The sequence below is a fragment of the Platalea leucorodia genome, assembly GCF_965183815.1.
Source record: "Platalea leucorodia genome assembly, chromosome: 4".
In the NCBI taxonomy this organism is placed as follows: Eukaryota; Metazoa; Chordata; class Aves; order Pelecaniformes; family Threskiornithidae; genus Platalea; species Platalea leucorodia.
In genome coordinates, this window is record NC_138826.1 from 6050503 (window position 1) to 6067121 (window position 16619).

Below are 16619 nucleotides of genomic sequence, written 5' to 3' on the forward strand. Positions count from 1 at the left end.
AAACAGCATTTTTTCCTAAACGTGCAAGTAGACATTTGTGTACCTTTTAATGGTAGTAATTCAGATGAAAGCATAATAGTGAATCTGTTCTAACCAACTATGAGAATAGTGTTGGGCAGTTTTACAGAGCCACAAGCATGCACGTGTGTATTTACATTGCTAATAGATGCACAAGCTGCATGCAGAATTACTGCTACAGAATTTGCTACTATAATTTCATGTTGTTCAGTTTTGTGTAATAAAAATGGACTTACTTGACAAGAATTGCAGTATGAAAAGTTTAATGTTTCGTTTATAATTAAGGAGACAGAATTCATTAACTTAAGGAGGAGTTTGAAAACAAGTCAATGTCAAAAAGAACATGTTGAAAGGATACAATTGTTTTTACTCTATTATGTCCTCAGGCAGTTATTATTCCCTGCAAAATAGCTTAACAAAAATTCAATACATCCATCTAGCCATGTTTTCTATGTCTTATTCCTACATTTGTTTAGTGTTACTATATTTGGATTCTTTCCCCACTTTTTTATATTTAGCATGGTCCCAGAGGGACTCAAATGCATTGAAGCCCAGAAACTCCGGGGCTCTCCCAGTTTAGTATTTCTTCTGGCAACTACTACAGCTACAGCCTGCTTTTCGGTTTCGAGTTTTAAGGCTGAGAAGATGAATGGAAGCTGGTGTGGGCTGTGGTGGCAGTTCAGATCCTGCTTTCTGCAGCATTGGGGTTTGTGGCTCTTTATAGTAGGTGTTTGCGTGCGCTGTAGGGGAGGCGCGATGCCTGGCTGCTTTGCTTTACGTATTTCCAGATTTGGAGACCACGTACGATCTCCGCTACGGTGACAAAACTTAACGTTTTTTCACAATATAGATTTTTGTCTCGTTTTGAGACTGTTGCAGTGAGGTCGATAATGGCTTCGGTTCAGCCGTGTGGTTCGTGAGCTCCACGTGCCGAGGTGGTCCCAAGGTGGAGCAGGATGGTCTCCTGCTGAGGACGGGCTCCTCGGGGAGCGCAGAGAGGCTTTGTTTACAAATTCTCCTCTCCCAGCAAACAAAGCAAGCTTGTTTAACAAACACTTGACAAACAAAATGGACCGAAAATTAGAATGCTTATTTCATGAATGAAAATTTACTATGAAAATAAACATTTTTAGGGACAGCAGAAGAAAGTTGTTTTGAAGTGCACTTCTTTTGATGGTCCAAAATTTTTGTAAAGATACTTGTTGATACTTTGTACAGATAGCTGTTGCTTTACGTGCTGTTAAGGTTTAAGTTCTAACACATGCTTGGAATACTGTGGTAAAGTGAGCCTTTTTATTTATTTATTCATTTTTTAATCTGCAGATGTAGGGGAGAAAAGTAGGTTTATATATTTTGGCCGAGGGGTGTTACTCTATCCTGATAATATAAACTGTAGACACTTAAACACTGAGATTTATCATTGCCTTATTTTCTCCTTCAGATTTTGAGTTTGAATAACATCTTTTTGTGTGTGTTAAGGACGTGTTAACTTGAATTTTGCAATATTATTTAGTCAAGATCCGCAGAAATTAAGTTTTTACTAATAAGCTTTCCTGTGCTGTTTTCTCCCCTTTGTCCTACAACTTCACTCTCTTCTGCTATCCTAAGATTACTGTTAACACCTATCTACATGTATCACTGTTGTTGAAGTTGTTTCTTCAATGCTAGGTTGTGTATATTTCGGTGTTGAATGACTAAAGCTAAATTATTTGGCTTTTGCTAGGGTTTTTATTGTTGGACTTGAAAAAACATGTCAAGTGTACCATATATTGATAGAAAGCCGTAAAGTTAAAAATCTTGTACTGTTCTGAATTATCGATTCAGAATGTTATTTCTTGTTCATAGATGTATGAAAGCAAATAGAAATGAAAAAAGCTGGAGTGGCAGTTTTTAAAGTGACATTGGTTTTCAGCATGATTTGATTGCATAAACACTATAAACGCTTTTGAAAATCCCACATGACATATCGTAATCTAAAGGCAACATCTCTCATCTGATTTCTTAATTAGGAGTGTGTTTCAACTCGTGAATATCAGTGTTTCACACTTTGAAAAGCTGTCAATTAGTCTAGTATTTATTATGTCGTCAAATATTCCACAGACTGAGTCAAGAGCTGGGCATGAAGGTGAAGTATGAAATTATTTATTCAGTATAAGGCTACCGTCAGCCCAGACTTTCCTGGGTAGGTCTTATTTTCTTGCCCTCAGAGTCTTGTCTGGAGAGATTTTTGGCAAGCTCTCTGTGTTTCTGGCTGAGTTTTTGGAAACCCCATTAGAGGCAGAAGCAAGGCTTTGGGAAAGTGTAGGGCAGAGGCAGCATGGCCGGTGGTGGTGGGATGGGGATAGGTGGTAAGGCAGAGCGAGATCTGACCCGTAAGGCTGAGCAGAAGAAGGGGCACTGAGTAGCAAGTGCTAGCCTGTGCTCTGAGCGGCCTGGGGCCCGGGGGTGGTTGAGTGGGATGAAGGGTTGAGTTTTGGAGCTGGGAGAGGAGAAGGTTTGGGCCTCCAGGGAAAACCCTTTGAGGAGGGTCGTTGGAGAGATGCTAGGAAAGATGGGGAAGGCTGGGATGCTGATGAGCACTGGTGCTTGCTGGGGGAAACGGCACAAGGTCTTGGAGGTAACCACAGAACACAGCAGCGGTAACAGGGAGTTTGATTTGAAGATAGACATGCAGGCAAAGAATGATCAAAAGGGTTAAAAATATAGAGAAAGTCACGGACAGGAAGAAACACAGGTTTCTGTGCGCTCTGTCGGTGCACAGCAGTGAATGGTTTTATCCAGAAGCCGAGAAGCTACGGTTGAGTTAAGTTGCAAGAGCAATGCATGCGTTATGCATGTATAAAAAGAGTAAATTGGTGACTTAATAGATACCTGAAAAGTAAATACTGTGTCTTGCTGTAGAACATACCGGCTTTTCTCTTGTGTCGTCGTTTAGGATTATTCAGGGTCTTTATTGCTTTAAAAGATGAGAAAACACAGATTTGAGTTGAAGTGAGTTGTATGAGTAAGGGTAGCAGGTTTAGTCCCGGCTTTCTTTTAATCATCACAAAGGATTAAAAAGTTAATTTGCATTGGTTTACTTTTTGGTACACCATAGTCATGGTCAATGTTTTTAAAAAATAAAAATAAAAAATGATGCTCACTGCCCTCACACCCATTTCTGTTGTGCTGGTGGTTTAGTTCTGGTGAACGTTAATGTTCTGCTTCCCTGTGCAGTTGTACAGAAAAATATTTTAAAACACGCTCACTTTCATTGAAATTCTACCAATTTAATTTTGTGTTTGGATATTTTTTTTTTCTGTTAAATAAACATGGCCTGTAGTGTTTTTACTTTGATAGCTAGGTAGTAGAAGCCTCTTTGACAGGGCATTAATTTCACTTTCCTGCGGAGTATGTCTGTAAGCTGCTTAGATGAATGCTGTTCTTTTAGATAGGACTCCAGCTAGGGAGGTATTAATGAATGTTTAAAGCTATTTGATATCAATGTGACAATTTTGTGTGTGTAAGTGTAAAGCGTGAGTATGATATATTAGGTTGTGCATATTTTTCCTGTGATTATTTCACTTTATGTTAAATATAAGAAAATAAACTTTAATACTTAATTTCATATGTTTAATTTAATGAACTCAAATATTGTCAGTTTATGGCAACTCTTCAAGAGAAAGATATGGGATCCACATGATTGAAACACTCACTTCTCTTTCTTTTTTTTTCTTTTTTTTTTTTTTCTTTTGCTTCTCACAGCTGCCAAAATAAACTCCTTTTGAGATAGACCTAAGTCAACATAGTTGGTGTGTCTCTAATGAAGCATTCCTCTTGAGGCCCCTACTTGGGTTTTATTTTTTTGTCATAGTTTTTTTTTAATCTCTCTTTCCAACTTTAATGTTAGGGTCTCCTTAAGAATTTCTGCTGCAGATTTAAAATAAACAAGTTCCATTTCAGTAATCATGCGATTTTGATTCCCCGAGACCTTTGTTTTTTGAAGTAAAAAGGCAATGCATGTTACATTTTTTCCTGTAATATACTTGATATTTTTTTAAGTTGCTGAAAAAGTTGGCTAAAATTCAGAGAAGCTAATATTCATCAAGTGTACGAGCTTAGCTCTTCTTTTTTATTGTTTTCCACTCAAGGTTTCTCAAACTGTGCTACTTTTTTTAGGATTCTTGTGTAGCTTCTCTATGAGCAAGATGGATACTAGCTTCCAGTTTCAGAAGTATGTCCGTGTGGTACCATCTTTAATTAGCTTGTTCCCAACTGGATGTTTAATGGCAATTTCCAGTAAATGTTAACTAGTTTTATATATTTTATTTAAAATCACAAAATCATGTTTTTTCCTATAAAATTTTTGAACATATGGCTGTTTTAATTTCATAGGGAATCTCAGTCTGTAAACGTGTACAAATACACCTTGAATTAGAAACATGCTTTAGAATTTGTCGTGTGTTGATGTCACTCTTCTGCCAGTTTAGTATCACTGATACTAAATATTAGTAAATGAGAGAGATAAAATGGCAATATTTGAAGCTATGCAATGTTTTAAAATTCTTGGTGGCAGTCTCTGGAATTCCAGCCAGGAATGTACAGTATGGTTTTCCTGTAAGTACCATCCCAGGTCAGCATCACTTATTTTTGTATGCGAAACACAAAGTTTATGTAGCAACATTGAAAGCTAAACTTAGTTTCGGTAGTCTGTTTTAATCACATGCCATTGTGTACAGCACAGATTGGCAGATATAAGCAAAAAAGAAATAATAATAAAACAAGGAGCCTTGGGAAATACAAAAAGGCAAAATAGATGCATCAGTAATTTGATGGTGTAAAAGTACTTAGAAAACATAAGTTTAAGTACTAGGAAAACATAAGCTTAAAAAGTGACCCTAATTTTATGTAAGCTTTTTTGAGTAGCTACATACTTGTAATATTTCTCTTTCTTTCTCAGTTTCAGAAGTTGTCTTCATGCTTGTCTGTCATTTGGATATTATTATTTCAGGTTTAGATAAACAGTCAGCCAACTTAGGTTGTTCAGAATCCATAAACTTGCTGTTTCTGTCATCAGAAGTCTGGAACCAGGGCACAATAGCTGTTGTAGGGTAAATAATGCTCTTTATTGGTCTTGAAGGGACCATTTTGTAATGTTTTATACTGTTGTCTCTACAGTGTGAAACACCATATACGTGGCAAATTCAGCCCAGTAGCATTCACTGTTTAGATTAAGCTTACTGAAATCTAAGAACAGTAAACGCAGAACTTGTTTGTGGTATGTATCTATCCATCTGTCTTAGCCAGAAAAAAAATGAGTGAGAACAGGTATGGGGTGGGAATAGGTACAGATGTTTAATGGCTTGTGTCCAAGTTCAGAAATGTTACTGTACACTAGACACCCATTGGCCTGAGTAAATCTCAAAATGCAAAGAATAGGAACATCAAAGTCTGGCAACCGCCCCCCTGCAAGTTATCTTTAAATTATCTTGTCATAAGTATTCATTTACATATGTGGTTCTCTATCTAGTCATCAAGGAGATGTTGTCATTCCTGAACACACAGGTTTCTTTTTTTCCTCTGCTGTGCGAGCCTAATCACTGACTTTATTTCAGATATAGTGGCTTTAATATGATGGCTTCAGATAGAGTGGCTTTAGTTGCTTAAAACAAGCAATGGAAAACTCTCACTTACTGGTCTTTATAAATGAAAAAGAACAAACTCTTGGCAAGAAGTCTTGGAGGAGTGTTCAGTGCTGGAAAGTGGTTGACAGCGTATGCCCAGAGCTGTGCGTTATCTTTAGCTCTGGCCCGTTGCAGCCCAAGCTGATAAAACAGAGGTGATAAACGCCCGCCGTGCACGCATCCCTTCTGCGGCAGCCCTCCACGACAGCGAAGCCAGAGTCTCTTGAGCATATTAACTACTGTTAACTTCTAAACTCAAAACCAGAATTATCTCATTGATTAATACGGTGGCGTTAGAGAGGATAGTGGGATCTGTTTGAGTACGGTTGTGGCTATACGTTATCTAAAGCGGCGCTTTGTTGGGTCTTGCTGATGGCACGTTTGTATATTAATGTGCAGCAGTTCATAGCTTGCATCTTGTGACATAAACACCCACAGCCTCCCGTAGCTTGTTATACTCAGTGAGTGGAGGGGAAGATAACATAGGCATAGGAAAGGAGGAAGAAGAGCTGGGCATAATTAGAGACTAAAGGGGAAAGAAAAAAAAAAACTCCCAAATTTTCCCGTTTTTCCTCAATGGAAAGCAATTTTTTCTCTAGCAGTCCATGAGCCTTTTCAGACACCTGCTGGCCATTTTCCAATATCAAAAGCAGGCGAGAAAGTGTTAAATATTTCAGATTATTTTTATGAAAGAGGACAAGGTGAAAGCAGCTATTTAAAGTACGCTGAGTTAGGAAGACAGCAGAATCCAAACAATTCAGGAGATTCCTAGGAACAGCATGTGTTGGGAAAACAAATGATAATACTTTCTGAAAGTATTTCAAGGGACAGGGGGAAGTATTTCTTTGTAAGTGCTTTGCCATAGGCAAATAAAGTGCTGAGATTTACCTTAAATCAGAGTGAAATTTAAGATAAATTTCATTCTATTTTTGTGGTGGGTTAAGAGCATGGTTAATGCAGTTAATGGCCAAATAATGGCGTGATAGTTGTAGGATATTGAGTGTGAATCTTGGCTGTCTTCCTTTTTGTCTTTTACTCATTATCTTAATCTGTTTTACACTTACCTGAGATATTTTATGTACCTGAGGGACACTATGAAAACCTTCTGCAACAGTAAATTTTTTTTATATTGAGTGAAGAACAGCTAAGCATGAATATGCAGTCAACATTTATAGGGAATTATTTGTTTCCTACTAGTTGTAAGACATGTAGGAAACAAGTGTTATAACTATTTTCACCTTGGAAACAGTTCATCATTAGTTATTTCTGTGAATAACTTGCACTGAATTGGGAAATAAACAGAAAAGAGGTGATAGTTGGCAAATTATACCATTGCTTTGGTCAGTTTAAAGATTGTTGGGGCACATTTAAAAGCAAAATAGCAGAAAAGTAACATCATAACAAATTAACTGATCTAAATAAGTGTCGGTGCACCTCTGTTCGAAATAAAACATGAAATATTTGCATTTCGCTTGTAGAAAATCAAACAATATAGGAGAAGGTGAGCATTTGCTCTGCGTTTCTGTGTTTGAGGTGCATTGGGAAGCGCATTACAGCTCCCTGGCTGGCCTGTAAAATTCCCATTATAGAGGTTTTGTGCCTCTGATAATGTAACTAAAAGAGTGAGAATCAGCACAGCTTTTGGAAGAGGGAGGAATGTTTCCCGTGCACTTTATATACTTCTCAAAAGCAGTTTGAGTTTTATGAGCTAGAAAATTAATTTTGGTTATTATTCATAGCATCTTTTAAGGATTACAATGCGTTATTCGTTATTAAAAGAGAAAGGTAGCTAAGCTCTCAAGAATGCAGCTCTGGGGTCCTAAAAACATTGGTTGTGTAATTAATTCGAAGTTTGCTGCTTGGATAAAGTCAGCTTGTTTGATACCGGCACTGGAGTATCAGGCAGTCTGTTTGCACATGCAACCGTGGACCCCACCGTTAAACCCAACTTAGTGTTACTTATTCGTTGAGTAACCCGCAAAGTACACGTTGGCTGATTTAGCTCCTCTTTGGTATATACTTTCTTGTGCGCTGAATATTTTTTGGTGATAAATCTGGAGTCTCCATCCATCTCTCGTTGATAAATAAAGCTGCTTGCTTTATTCCATATCTATTAGTCTTAGGAGGCTTTTTAGTTTACAAAGATAAAAAAACCCCACCTGACTATGAGGTGGGAGTGAATTTGTGTAGGTTGTTTTTGGGGTGGGTTTTTTTGTGGTTGTTTTTCTGAAGTCTTTCAGGCCTTCCGCAGATGGATCCCACGCGAGTGACCGCGGACGGCTGGAAGCACAAACGGATTCAGATGTTGGGCGCTTTGTCCCCGCCGGCGCTGGCTCATCCGTGGCGCGGGCCAGCCTCCGCCTGGGAAAACACGGCGGTTAGGGTTACTTGCAAAGGACTCTCCTGGGGATCGATAAAGTCTATTTCTGTTTATGTAATGAAATCAGGGAGCAAGGGTCTGCTGTAGTACTTTGCTGATGGGATTCCAGCGGGGTTGTCTTTCAATGAAAAGACTGAATTTAATAAACCTGTAGTCTGGCGCGCTCGTTCTGGGGCAGTGCTGCCTCGCTCTAATGGATTGCTGTTGATAATTTAGGGTTACTTTGTTTACGTAGTCTGAGAGCTTCTTTTTAAGCAGCTGGCTGGAAATGGAGATGAAGGCAGTCTTAATTCACTTTTAATAAAAGATCAATGGGTTTATTGTGAAAAAATAGAATACAGATGTAAAATGTACCTGATAAAAGAATTAAATGTGTGTTTAACCTTCCTATTTTGTTTTTTCAGTGCTACTGGTGCTTGACCTTCTTCGTTTTTCAGACTATTCTCTTTCTTGGTAGTTTTACATTTTAAATTTTACTTAGACTACAAAAACAAACTCTGCTGGTGTTTTTCATCTCAAGTGCTTACCAAATCCCTCAGATTTTACAAAATATTTAAAAAGTAATCTCCAGACTAAAGTCTCATTAAAACCTTTGCCCTTACTGTGGAACAAAAGTTCAGAGAAGTTCTGCTCGATTCTGATTTGGAAACTGTAAAACAAAAAATATCATGGTGTGAAGTATTAATTTAGGCTTGGCAGCCTCACCGTAAAATTTATTTCCAGAAGTTTCCAATTAAAATGCAGCACGTCTAATAGTATAAGGGAAAGCACCTTAAAGGCTCTTTCTTTTATATTATATAGGAGGAAAAATACCCCAAACATTAGTGAAAATAAAACATCTTGGAGGTATTTTTTATTAAACAGTCACATATATATTGCAATGAGTTGACTTGGTAGAAGAAACCACATACTTAGGAATTTCTTAGCTGTACTAATTTTCAGTATTGCTTTTTAATCAAGCCATTTGATAGATTAGTCAGATATTTCTAAAGATGCAATTTTTTCTTTTGGGTTTCTTTATATCTTTATTCTACCTTGTGCTCTCCTGCTCCTTGAACAATGCACTTTGGATGTTTTCCCCCTGTGGCCTTTTCCCCCTGTTTCAAAGGAGAGAAAGCAAAATTGGAAAGAGGATCGATTGACTAGGATGGTTAAAAGTATAGAATACCTTATGTAAGAGGATGCAGTAAAGAATTTATGTCCCTTTGGACTGATGGAGGTACCATATTTGCTGTCATGAGTGGCATGGTGATTGCTCACTGCATTTCTGTAATAGAGGTAGGAATGGTCATCAAACAGAACTGCATTTTGCAGGTTGAAGTAAATCAAAGCAGTTGTTTAGGATTTTTGAATGGCAAAATGCATTGTTGCTGAAGTTATCTGGTTGTGGAAGGATCTGTATTGCAAACTGTTGGAGGTCAAGAGAGTATTGGCAGAGTAACACTATCTGCTTATACTGTTCGTTTGGTCTTCACTGGATATTTTCTACTGACAGCTGTCAGAGATGGGATATTTAACTATCCCATGGACATCTGGTATGGCCCGCAGTGGCTGTTACGTTAGAACAGCTTAAAATGTTCTGTCTCAAGACGGGTGTTTCTGGATGTCTATGAAAACTTTAAACAGCATCAAAAATAATGAAATTTTAAGCAAATGTACTTTTTTATTTCCAAAAACATTTCAAAATATCACATTTTACATCTTGTTATATATTTCTCAACCAAATGTAGATGCACAGACAGAACTATGTGCAGTTGTTGTATATTGACGGAGTGCTTTTCATCAGCAGGTGGTATTGGATTTAAGAAGCTGAAACATAAGACAAGTGCTTAGGGATGGTCTGTAAGGTGATACTGCTTGTTGAAAGTCTTGTAGTTAAGTATTCCCAGGATGGTCTGGACAGCATAAACAGTGCTACTGTGCAAGAGCTTTTATATTATGAGATAAAAGAAGGCAAAATGTTTTCAGTTGTGGAATTTTACCGTAGAGAGAATTACTTCTGCAACGTATGCTAATTTAATCTAAAGCCAAAGAGAAATGATTTTCAAAAACAGTTTTGCAAATCTGATGAACAACTTCTACTGTGAGAAACAGTTGTGCAGCAGTTCCCTTCAGGAGATCCCCTTTCTATTTTGGATTTATGTTGGGTGTGTACTGCAAACCAGCAATATTAACAATAAGAAGGAAGATAAATAGCATGCTTAGAGGCAATTTTTTTTGGTGATGATGTAATCATTTTAGAGTGAATAATGAAATTTGAACATTTTTCTTGACGGACAGGTGCTCCTGTACATGAGGCAGAATCTGGCTGGGTTTTCAGGTTCAGATTTTTCACAGTCCAGAAATAAAGGGAGCGGGGGGGGGGAAAAAGTGAGGTGGATTCATAGTTGTTTATTTTCATATTGAAGTTTTAAACATTTTTAAGAAAGCAAGTAAATTGAGAGTAAGTGCTTAGGGGAGGGGGGAAAAAAAAAAGGCAAAAGCTCTTAGAAATTATTGCATTCAATTTAACAAATTCTGTGGATTCTCTTTTTAATTCTATCGATATAGACATAGTAGCAATGTTGTTCACAGGGAAACTCACCTCGGTATGTCGTTGTGTTCCCACTTCCTCCACGGAATGAGTCATGGGATGTGGGTTTAACCAGTGGTGTAAATAAAATGCCTTGACGGAAGAAATATCTTACTTCTAGTATGTTTGGAAATACTTTTAGAAAGGGAGGATACTGAAGAGCATCAATGGCTTGTTGAATTTTTACCCCTAACTACATTGCGTGTCACTGGGCAGTGATGTGTCATCGCCTCAGCCTCATATATCTTCAGGGAAGTTTAGTAACAAGACTCTAAATTTTGGGGGAAGGAAACATCTAAAGGAAGTCGCCTCAGAACTATTTCTTCCTTTTTCCCTCCTAAGTCGGGTATTTTGATGCCTAAAATAAATACTGAATCTACAGTGATGGGTTGGATAATCAAATTTTCCCATGGCTGTTTTGCTCAGTACTAAAGAAGCTCTTTTTTGTTATAACCAAACTAGTGATGCTGCAATGCAGTTAATTTTATACATCACATTTTATGACAGAATATGACATTATAGCAGTAATTGGGAAATTTAGAATAGGGCTGTGTAGCGATAAGATTTTCACGCATGGGATTCATAAATGTGATGTATTTCAAGATGTAGGGGCAGTAATTTCTAGGAAAGTGACTGAGCAATCTTCACTTATACCCACGAGTATTCCCATGCTACTAGGAAAGACTAAACTGCCACCTTGTACTTTCTGTACTTAAGCAGCAACCCTGAAAGATGGTTACTTGGCTATCTCTACCTTCTTGGCCAGTTAAGAAAATGTCTTTAAATCAACAAGTAATTAGGTTCTATTTTTTAAAAAATCTGACTGAAAAGGCATATTTTTTCTCTAAGTCCTTAAATTGTTTCATCTGAGTAACGGTGACTAAAAGTGTTCTTTAAGCATTACCTTCACATACCCTTTCAACTATTTCTGTTTAGACAGCGTAACATTTCAAAGTGGTTTATTTAATAATGTCATTTCCATTCTCTGGCTCTAGAGGATTTTCTAAGGCCTTGAGGTTTAAGCTTCTGCATGGAATTGGAGGAATATTGTTTTAACTTAATATAGAAATTTGCATTTAATTTAAAAGAAAAAAAAAAAAACAACAAGAAAAACTGAACAATGGTAGTTACAAGTCAATCCTGAATGTTTTTCAAGTGAGAAAATCAGAGTCATACAAACTCATTTCATAGAACCAGAGAATCGTTAAGGTTGGAAAAGACCTTTAAGATCATCAAGTCCAACCGTTAACCCAGCACTGCCAAGCCCACCACTAAACCACGTCCCTAAGCGCCACATTTTGGAAAGATACGTCAGGTATTTGACAAGGTTCACTATGAAGCTTTTTTTTTTTTATGTGGACAGTTATGACTTTGTTTTTATGAGAGAGAATTTTTGTATTTCTCAACAATTTAAAGCTGGTGGGAAATGTATAATGAAAAAAAGTTAATTCTGCTATAAATATTGTGAAGAGTCGAACAGTGAGAGAATGAAAGGGATTGGGAATCTCTGCAACATTCAAAAAATGGTTCTTCTGATTCTCCAAAACTGGGTGTTGCAGCATAAGGATGTGTCTAAAAGAATAGCAGAGATTGTGAATGCGACTTTTAAAAATGCTTCTTTATCACCAGACTGTAGTCACAGTAATTATCTGTGTCCCTTCCCAAGCATTGGTCAGCTTCATTTAAGACCACTTTGCATTTTCATAGTAGATGTTGGAGAAAAAGCAACTTCATATCCAGACGATCATCTTCATTACCTATTTAATATTACTGATATGAAGAACTCCTAATTGCATCGACTGCAGTGTGATTTCCTATAGCACTCAGTCTTTTAACTGTTGCCTCAAGACCTGTATAATTGAGATCCTTAAACTTTTTCATTCTATTTATTATATCAGCTTGAAAACAGACATACATGTAATGAATTTTCAGTTTAAAAGTTAATTTGATATTGCCACCATATAGCTCTGAACATTGAGAGGGTATGGATTAAATGAATAGTGGCTCACAGATTTTTGACTTACGTTATAGGCTGATGAATAATCTTATTTTAAATCAAATGAAGATCTGATTAGAGGAGGTGGTTATTGCTGAGGTGGTGATTTCCTGTGTAGCTGATGGGAAAACAATTATGGCTGTTTAGTTTCTGGGAATGTCTGCAAAGAATATCTTTTTAATAAATCAACAAAAAATGGTAGAATTTCACTAATCATTACCTGTAAGCTATTCCAGGAAAAACTCTATGAACTAAAAAGAAAATGTTGCTATTTATGTAGCAATGAACAAAATGCTCCATCACTAATGCAATAAAAATAGCATCCTGCTTACTGTTAAGTGGGTTTTTTTCCGTTAGATTTTTTTTTTGGGGGTCTTCATTATTTGCTAGAATGACCAACACTTGAGACGAGCTGCTTTTGGAGGTGCTGAGTTTTTTAGTGTCGGCACCAGCTCAGCAGAACTCTAGAGGATAGCTTAAATACAGAGCTTCAGTAAGCAAAGCCAAAACTTTTCTAGTTCATCTTGGATACCATAAAAACGTGTTATGTTAATTTTACGTTTTCTTCAAGTGCCAAGGTTAAGTTTGTATTCCTGAGATGGTGCTGAAATTACGAAAGGAGTAAGCCTGTGGTTTCAGTGAAGCTGTTTCTGACTCATTTGGTGTAGATTAGATTAAAACTATTCCTTGTTCATAGGAAAATCTGGAAAGGTGTACCCAGAGTGTTCTTGTGCAACTGATATGACTACTTTCTTTTTCCTTTTCTCCTTTCTAGGGTCAGTATAGGCCCTCTGACTTGTTGTGTCCAGAGACATACGTCTGGACGCCTATAGAGCAATGTCTACCCCTGCTCGAGCGCTCGAAATACTGTCGATTCAACCAGGATGTAAAAGCCGGTAAGTTTACAAGTAATGATAGATCTGTAAATTATCTTGTTTTCATAATGTATTGGTATCATCTGCTGCTGAAGCATTATGGACATCTTATCTGTAAAGGATAAAAACTGTAAAATTCACGATCACAACAAGCGTTAGCAAATAGAGAATTTAATCTTTTAACATAAAATAAGCAATACAAATTTTAAGTACGTTCTGTTTTACAGGCTATATGTAGTTCAAAAGTAACACGCATTGCTGCCTTTCAGATAATTATATTTGTTATTCTGTGCATGAACAAAACCTATCAAATCATTATTCCTCCCTTAGATTCCAGTCGGATGAATGTATAAAGAAAGGAAATTAGAATCAATACAGGAAAGTGAAAGGGATGGAGACGCTTAAAGGCATCAGGTGCTTTTGTTAAGAAACAAACTGGCAGATTTAGTTTAACAATCTGTCAGAGAATTTGAAGGATACAATGAACAGCAGAGGCACCTTAAACATTTTGAAGTAGATGGGACATAGATTTTTACATTCTCTAAAATAGATACTTAGTGATTTGCCAGCATAGAACGGTCAAAAATATTACTGACCAGAACATACTATAATAATGATACTGTAAACCAATGCAATCAAATGGAAAAAAATAACTGTACTTGCTTTAGCTACTGGCTCTGTGGGCTGATTGCAGGCCCCAAGGGAGCTGTGTTAGAGAATGCTTCGTCTGGTGCTTGGGTGGGAAACAAAAAAGTGATTTAACTTTTTTTTATTAATTGCAAATTGCTGAATATCTTCTTCTTGAAATTTTCTCTTTCCCCACTGAATAGCAGTTGAGAAAGGTGGTGGTATTATTCAGACGTGTTGGTGATTAAGCTCGAGAGTACATAACACCATGGTCTGTTTCTAGCCATCAAAATACAGATTTACCTGTCTCTGAGTTTGAGTAGTCTTCAACAGCTGCTGCTTGCTTTTTATTTTTCATGGCTGTAGTTTAAAAAAAATTTCATTGACGAGCTGGTTAACTGTTGGAAGGGCAGGATATAGATAAATGAAGGGAATTTGATGAGAGATGACCACTTCAGGAGGATTGTGAACTTCTGGAGAAGCTGCTTCCTTTTCTTGCTTTTCCTCAACCTGCGCATGTTACCATTTGTGATGTGACTTGGATGCTCGTCTGGAACACTAAGATAATAATACTTCCTAATTGTAAATGTTCTGAAAGGGTAATACTCTAGTAAAAATACTACAGTAATGAGATGAAATATATTTCTAGATATAGATACTGATTTAAAAGTTTTAATAGCAGAATTATGTTCTGTGTAAATAGAGAATGTCCTTTAGGGATCGTGCAGGTAGCCATGCGATGTGGTGGCAAATAGACTGGGGAGCGTGCTTGCATGCTCTTTGAAAAGAGTATCTGTCACCATGGGAAGAGCTCAGTGCATAAGAGATTTAAACGGGTAGCACATCCATGTCTTGATCAGCTAGAATCATTAGATCATCATTAGATTGGTGAGAGGAAATTGGAAAAAAATTACAAAGGTAGGAGGAAGAAGGGAAATGGTTTTGCAGCACAGTGGTGTTCAAGATACTCTTGTATACAGAAATAAAAGAAGTGCATTCATTTAAGCGCAAAAATGACAACTAAACTACTGCCTTTGAAGGTGTTAAACCTGTACAAGCAAAGGGGCATCATCTTCTCAATTCTGTGAAATGCCTGTGGCATACCACGCATTTGGAAACTGCAGGATATAAAACTTTGCATCGTTATCAGCACAGAATATCTCACTCCAGACACTACTGGAACTGTGACTTATGTCCTGTGGTTTAAGGAAATTAAAACATAGCTACATGTTGAAATGCACTGGACCTGCTGTGAGCTTATAGTCATTTGAGGTTGAAGTAGTTGCTAGCTCTAAGGAAGCTATTTCTCAACAGTAAAATCAGTTTCCTTCTTACTTCTTTATTCTCTACAATAGTCAGTAATATGAGTTTAACGAAGTTACAGTGAATTTAAAGAGCAGCAATAGGAATGATGGTGTGCTTTATTCCTCTTGAATCAGCTTTCTATAATACTGCCCACAATTATGTCAGTTAAGTAGGTCGTGATTTATCAGGAGTGGGACTTCCGACGTGGAAACTGAGGGCAATAACCAGATCCAGGAAGCAACTGGGAGAAATAGTGCGACTTGCGTTGCTGCCTGGGGCAATAAAACAGTCACTGGAAATGGTAATCTTTTAATATTGTCCGTAACGTCAGAAAATTTCTGAAACGTTACCTCACACTAGTTTGTTCATCATGTTTGGCAATTTTTTAACAACTTTTCCTTCCCTTAAAAAAAAATAAAAAAATTTACCTAATAAATTTACCAGTTGCAGGTTATAAAAATGTGTTATAGAACAGCAGTGGGTGCTGCTTCAGGAGAGTGTTATGCGCTCTGACCTTCCACGTCTCTGCAATATGAAAAGATTTCTGAATATTCATACACATTACGTTGCAGAGCTCCTTTCTGTAATCAGATTTATTTTTTCTTTTCTGAAAAAGAAAAAGAAAAAAGAGATGCTCACAAAAAGTAGCAAAACTTTTCTAAAGTACCAGGAAATATTAATTGATATTTGCAGAGGATTTTTGCCTGGTTTGCATTATGTGGTTATCCTGAGCCTGAGCATTTTCAAATGGTTTTGAAGTGTATTGTTTTCCATCCCCTTCTCCTCTGACGTCTAATACTTCTGTTAACAGTTGGAGAATGAAGAAGAGAGGACAGATAAACGAAACAAAGTTCTTAACTCTTTATTCCACAGAGATAAGTCTAAAAGAAGTGTCTAACAGTTAATAAGTTAAAAAAGTAATCATAGGAATGATAATCACTTTTTATTGTTTTGGATGGCAAATCATGGGTGCCTGATGGTTGAAATAGGTCCAACTCTTTACTACTTCTGGCCAGTGTAATGAGATTCAACCTTATTTAACCTCAAAACAGTCATACAGAGACAACGATGAGGTCTTGTGCCAGCCAACTCTCAAATTTGATGTTTAAATAAGCTGCTAGTAGGCTCCTTATGTGCAGTTCCTAACATGTGTTGAAAAACAGCAGTTACTTCAGAAAAAAAA

The 16619-nt window shown here is 37.1% G+C and overlaps 1 protein-coding gene across 4 annotated transcripts in view; it reads left to right on the top strand.

Moving 5' to 3' along the window:
* ATE1 (arginyltransferase 1) overlaps positions 1–16619 on the top strand; it is an 85640-nt gene that overhangs the window by 49644 nt on the left and 19377 nt on the right. For all 4 annotated transcript variants that reach the window (XM_082309657.1, XM_082309656.1, XM_082309659.1 and 1 more), the window contains one exon: positions 13405–13525. In XM_082309657.1, the coding sequence (XP_082165783.1) occupies positions 13405–13525 (121 nt within the window). The remainder of the gene's footprint in view (positions 1–13404; positions 13526–16619) is intronic.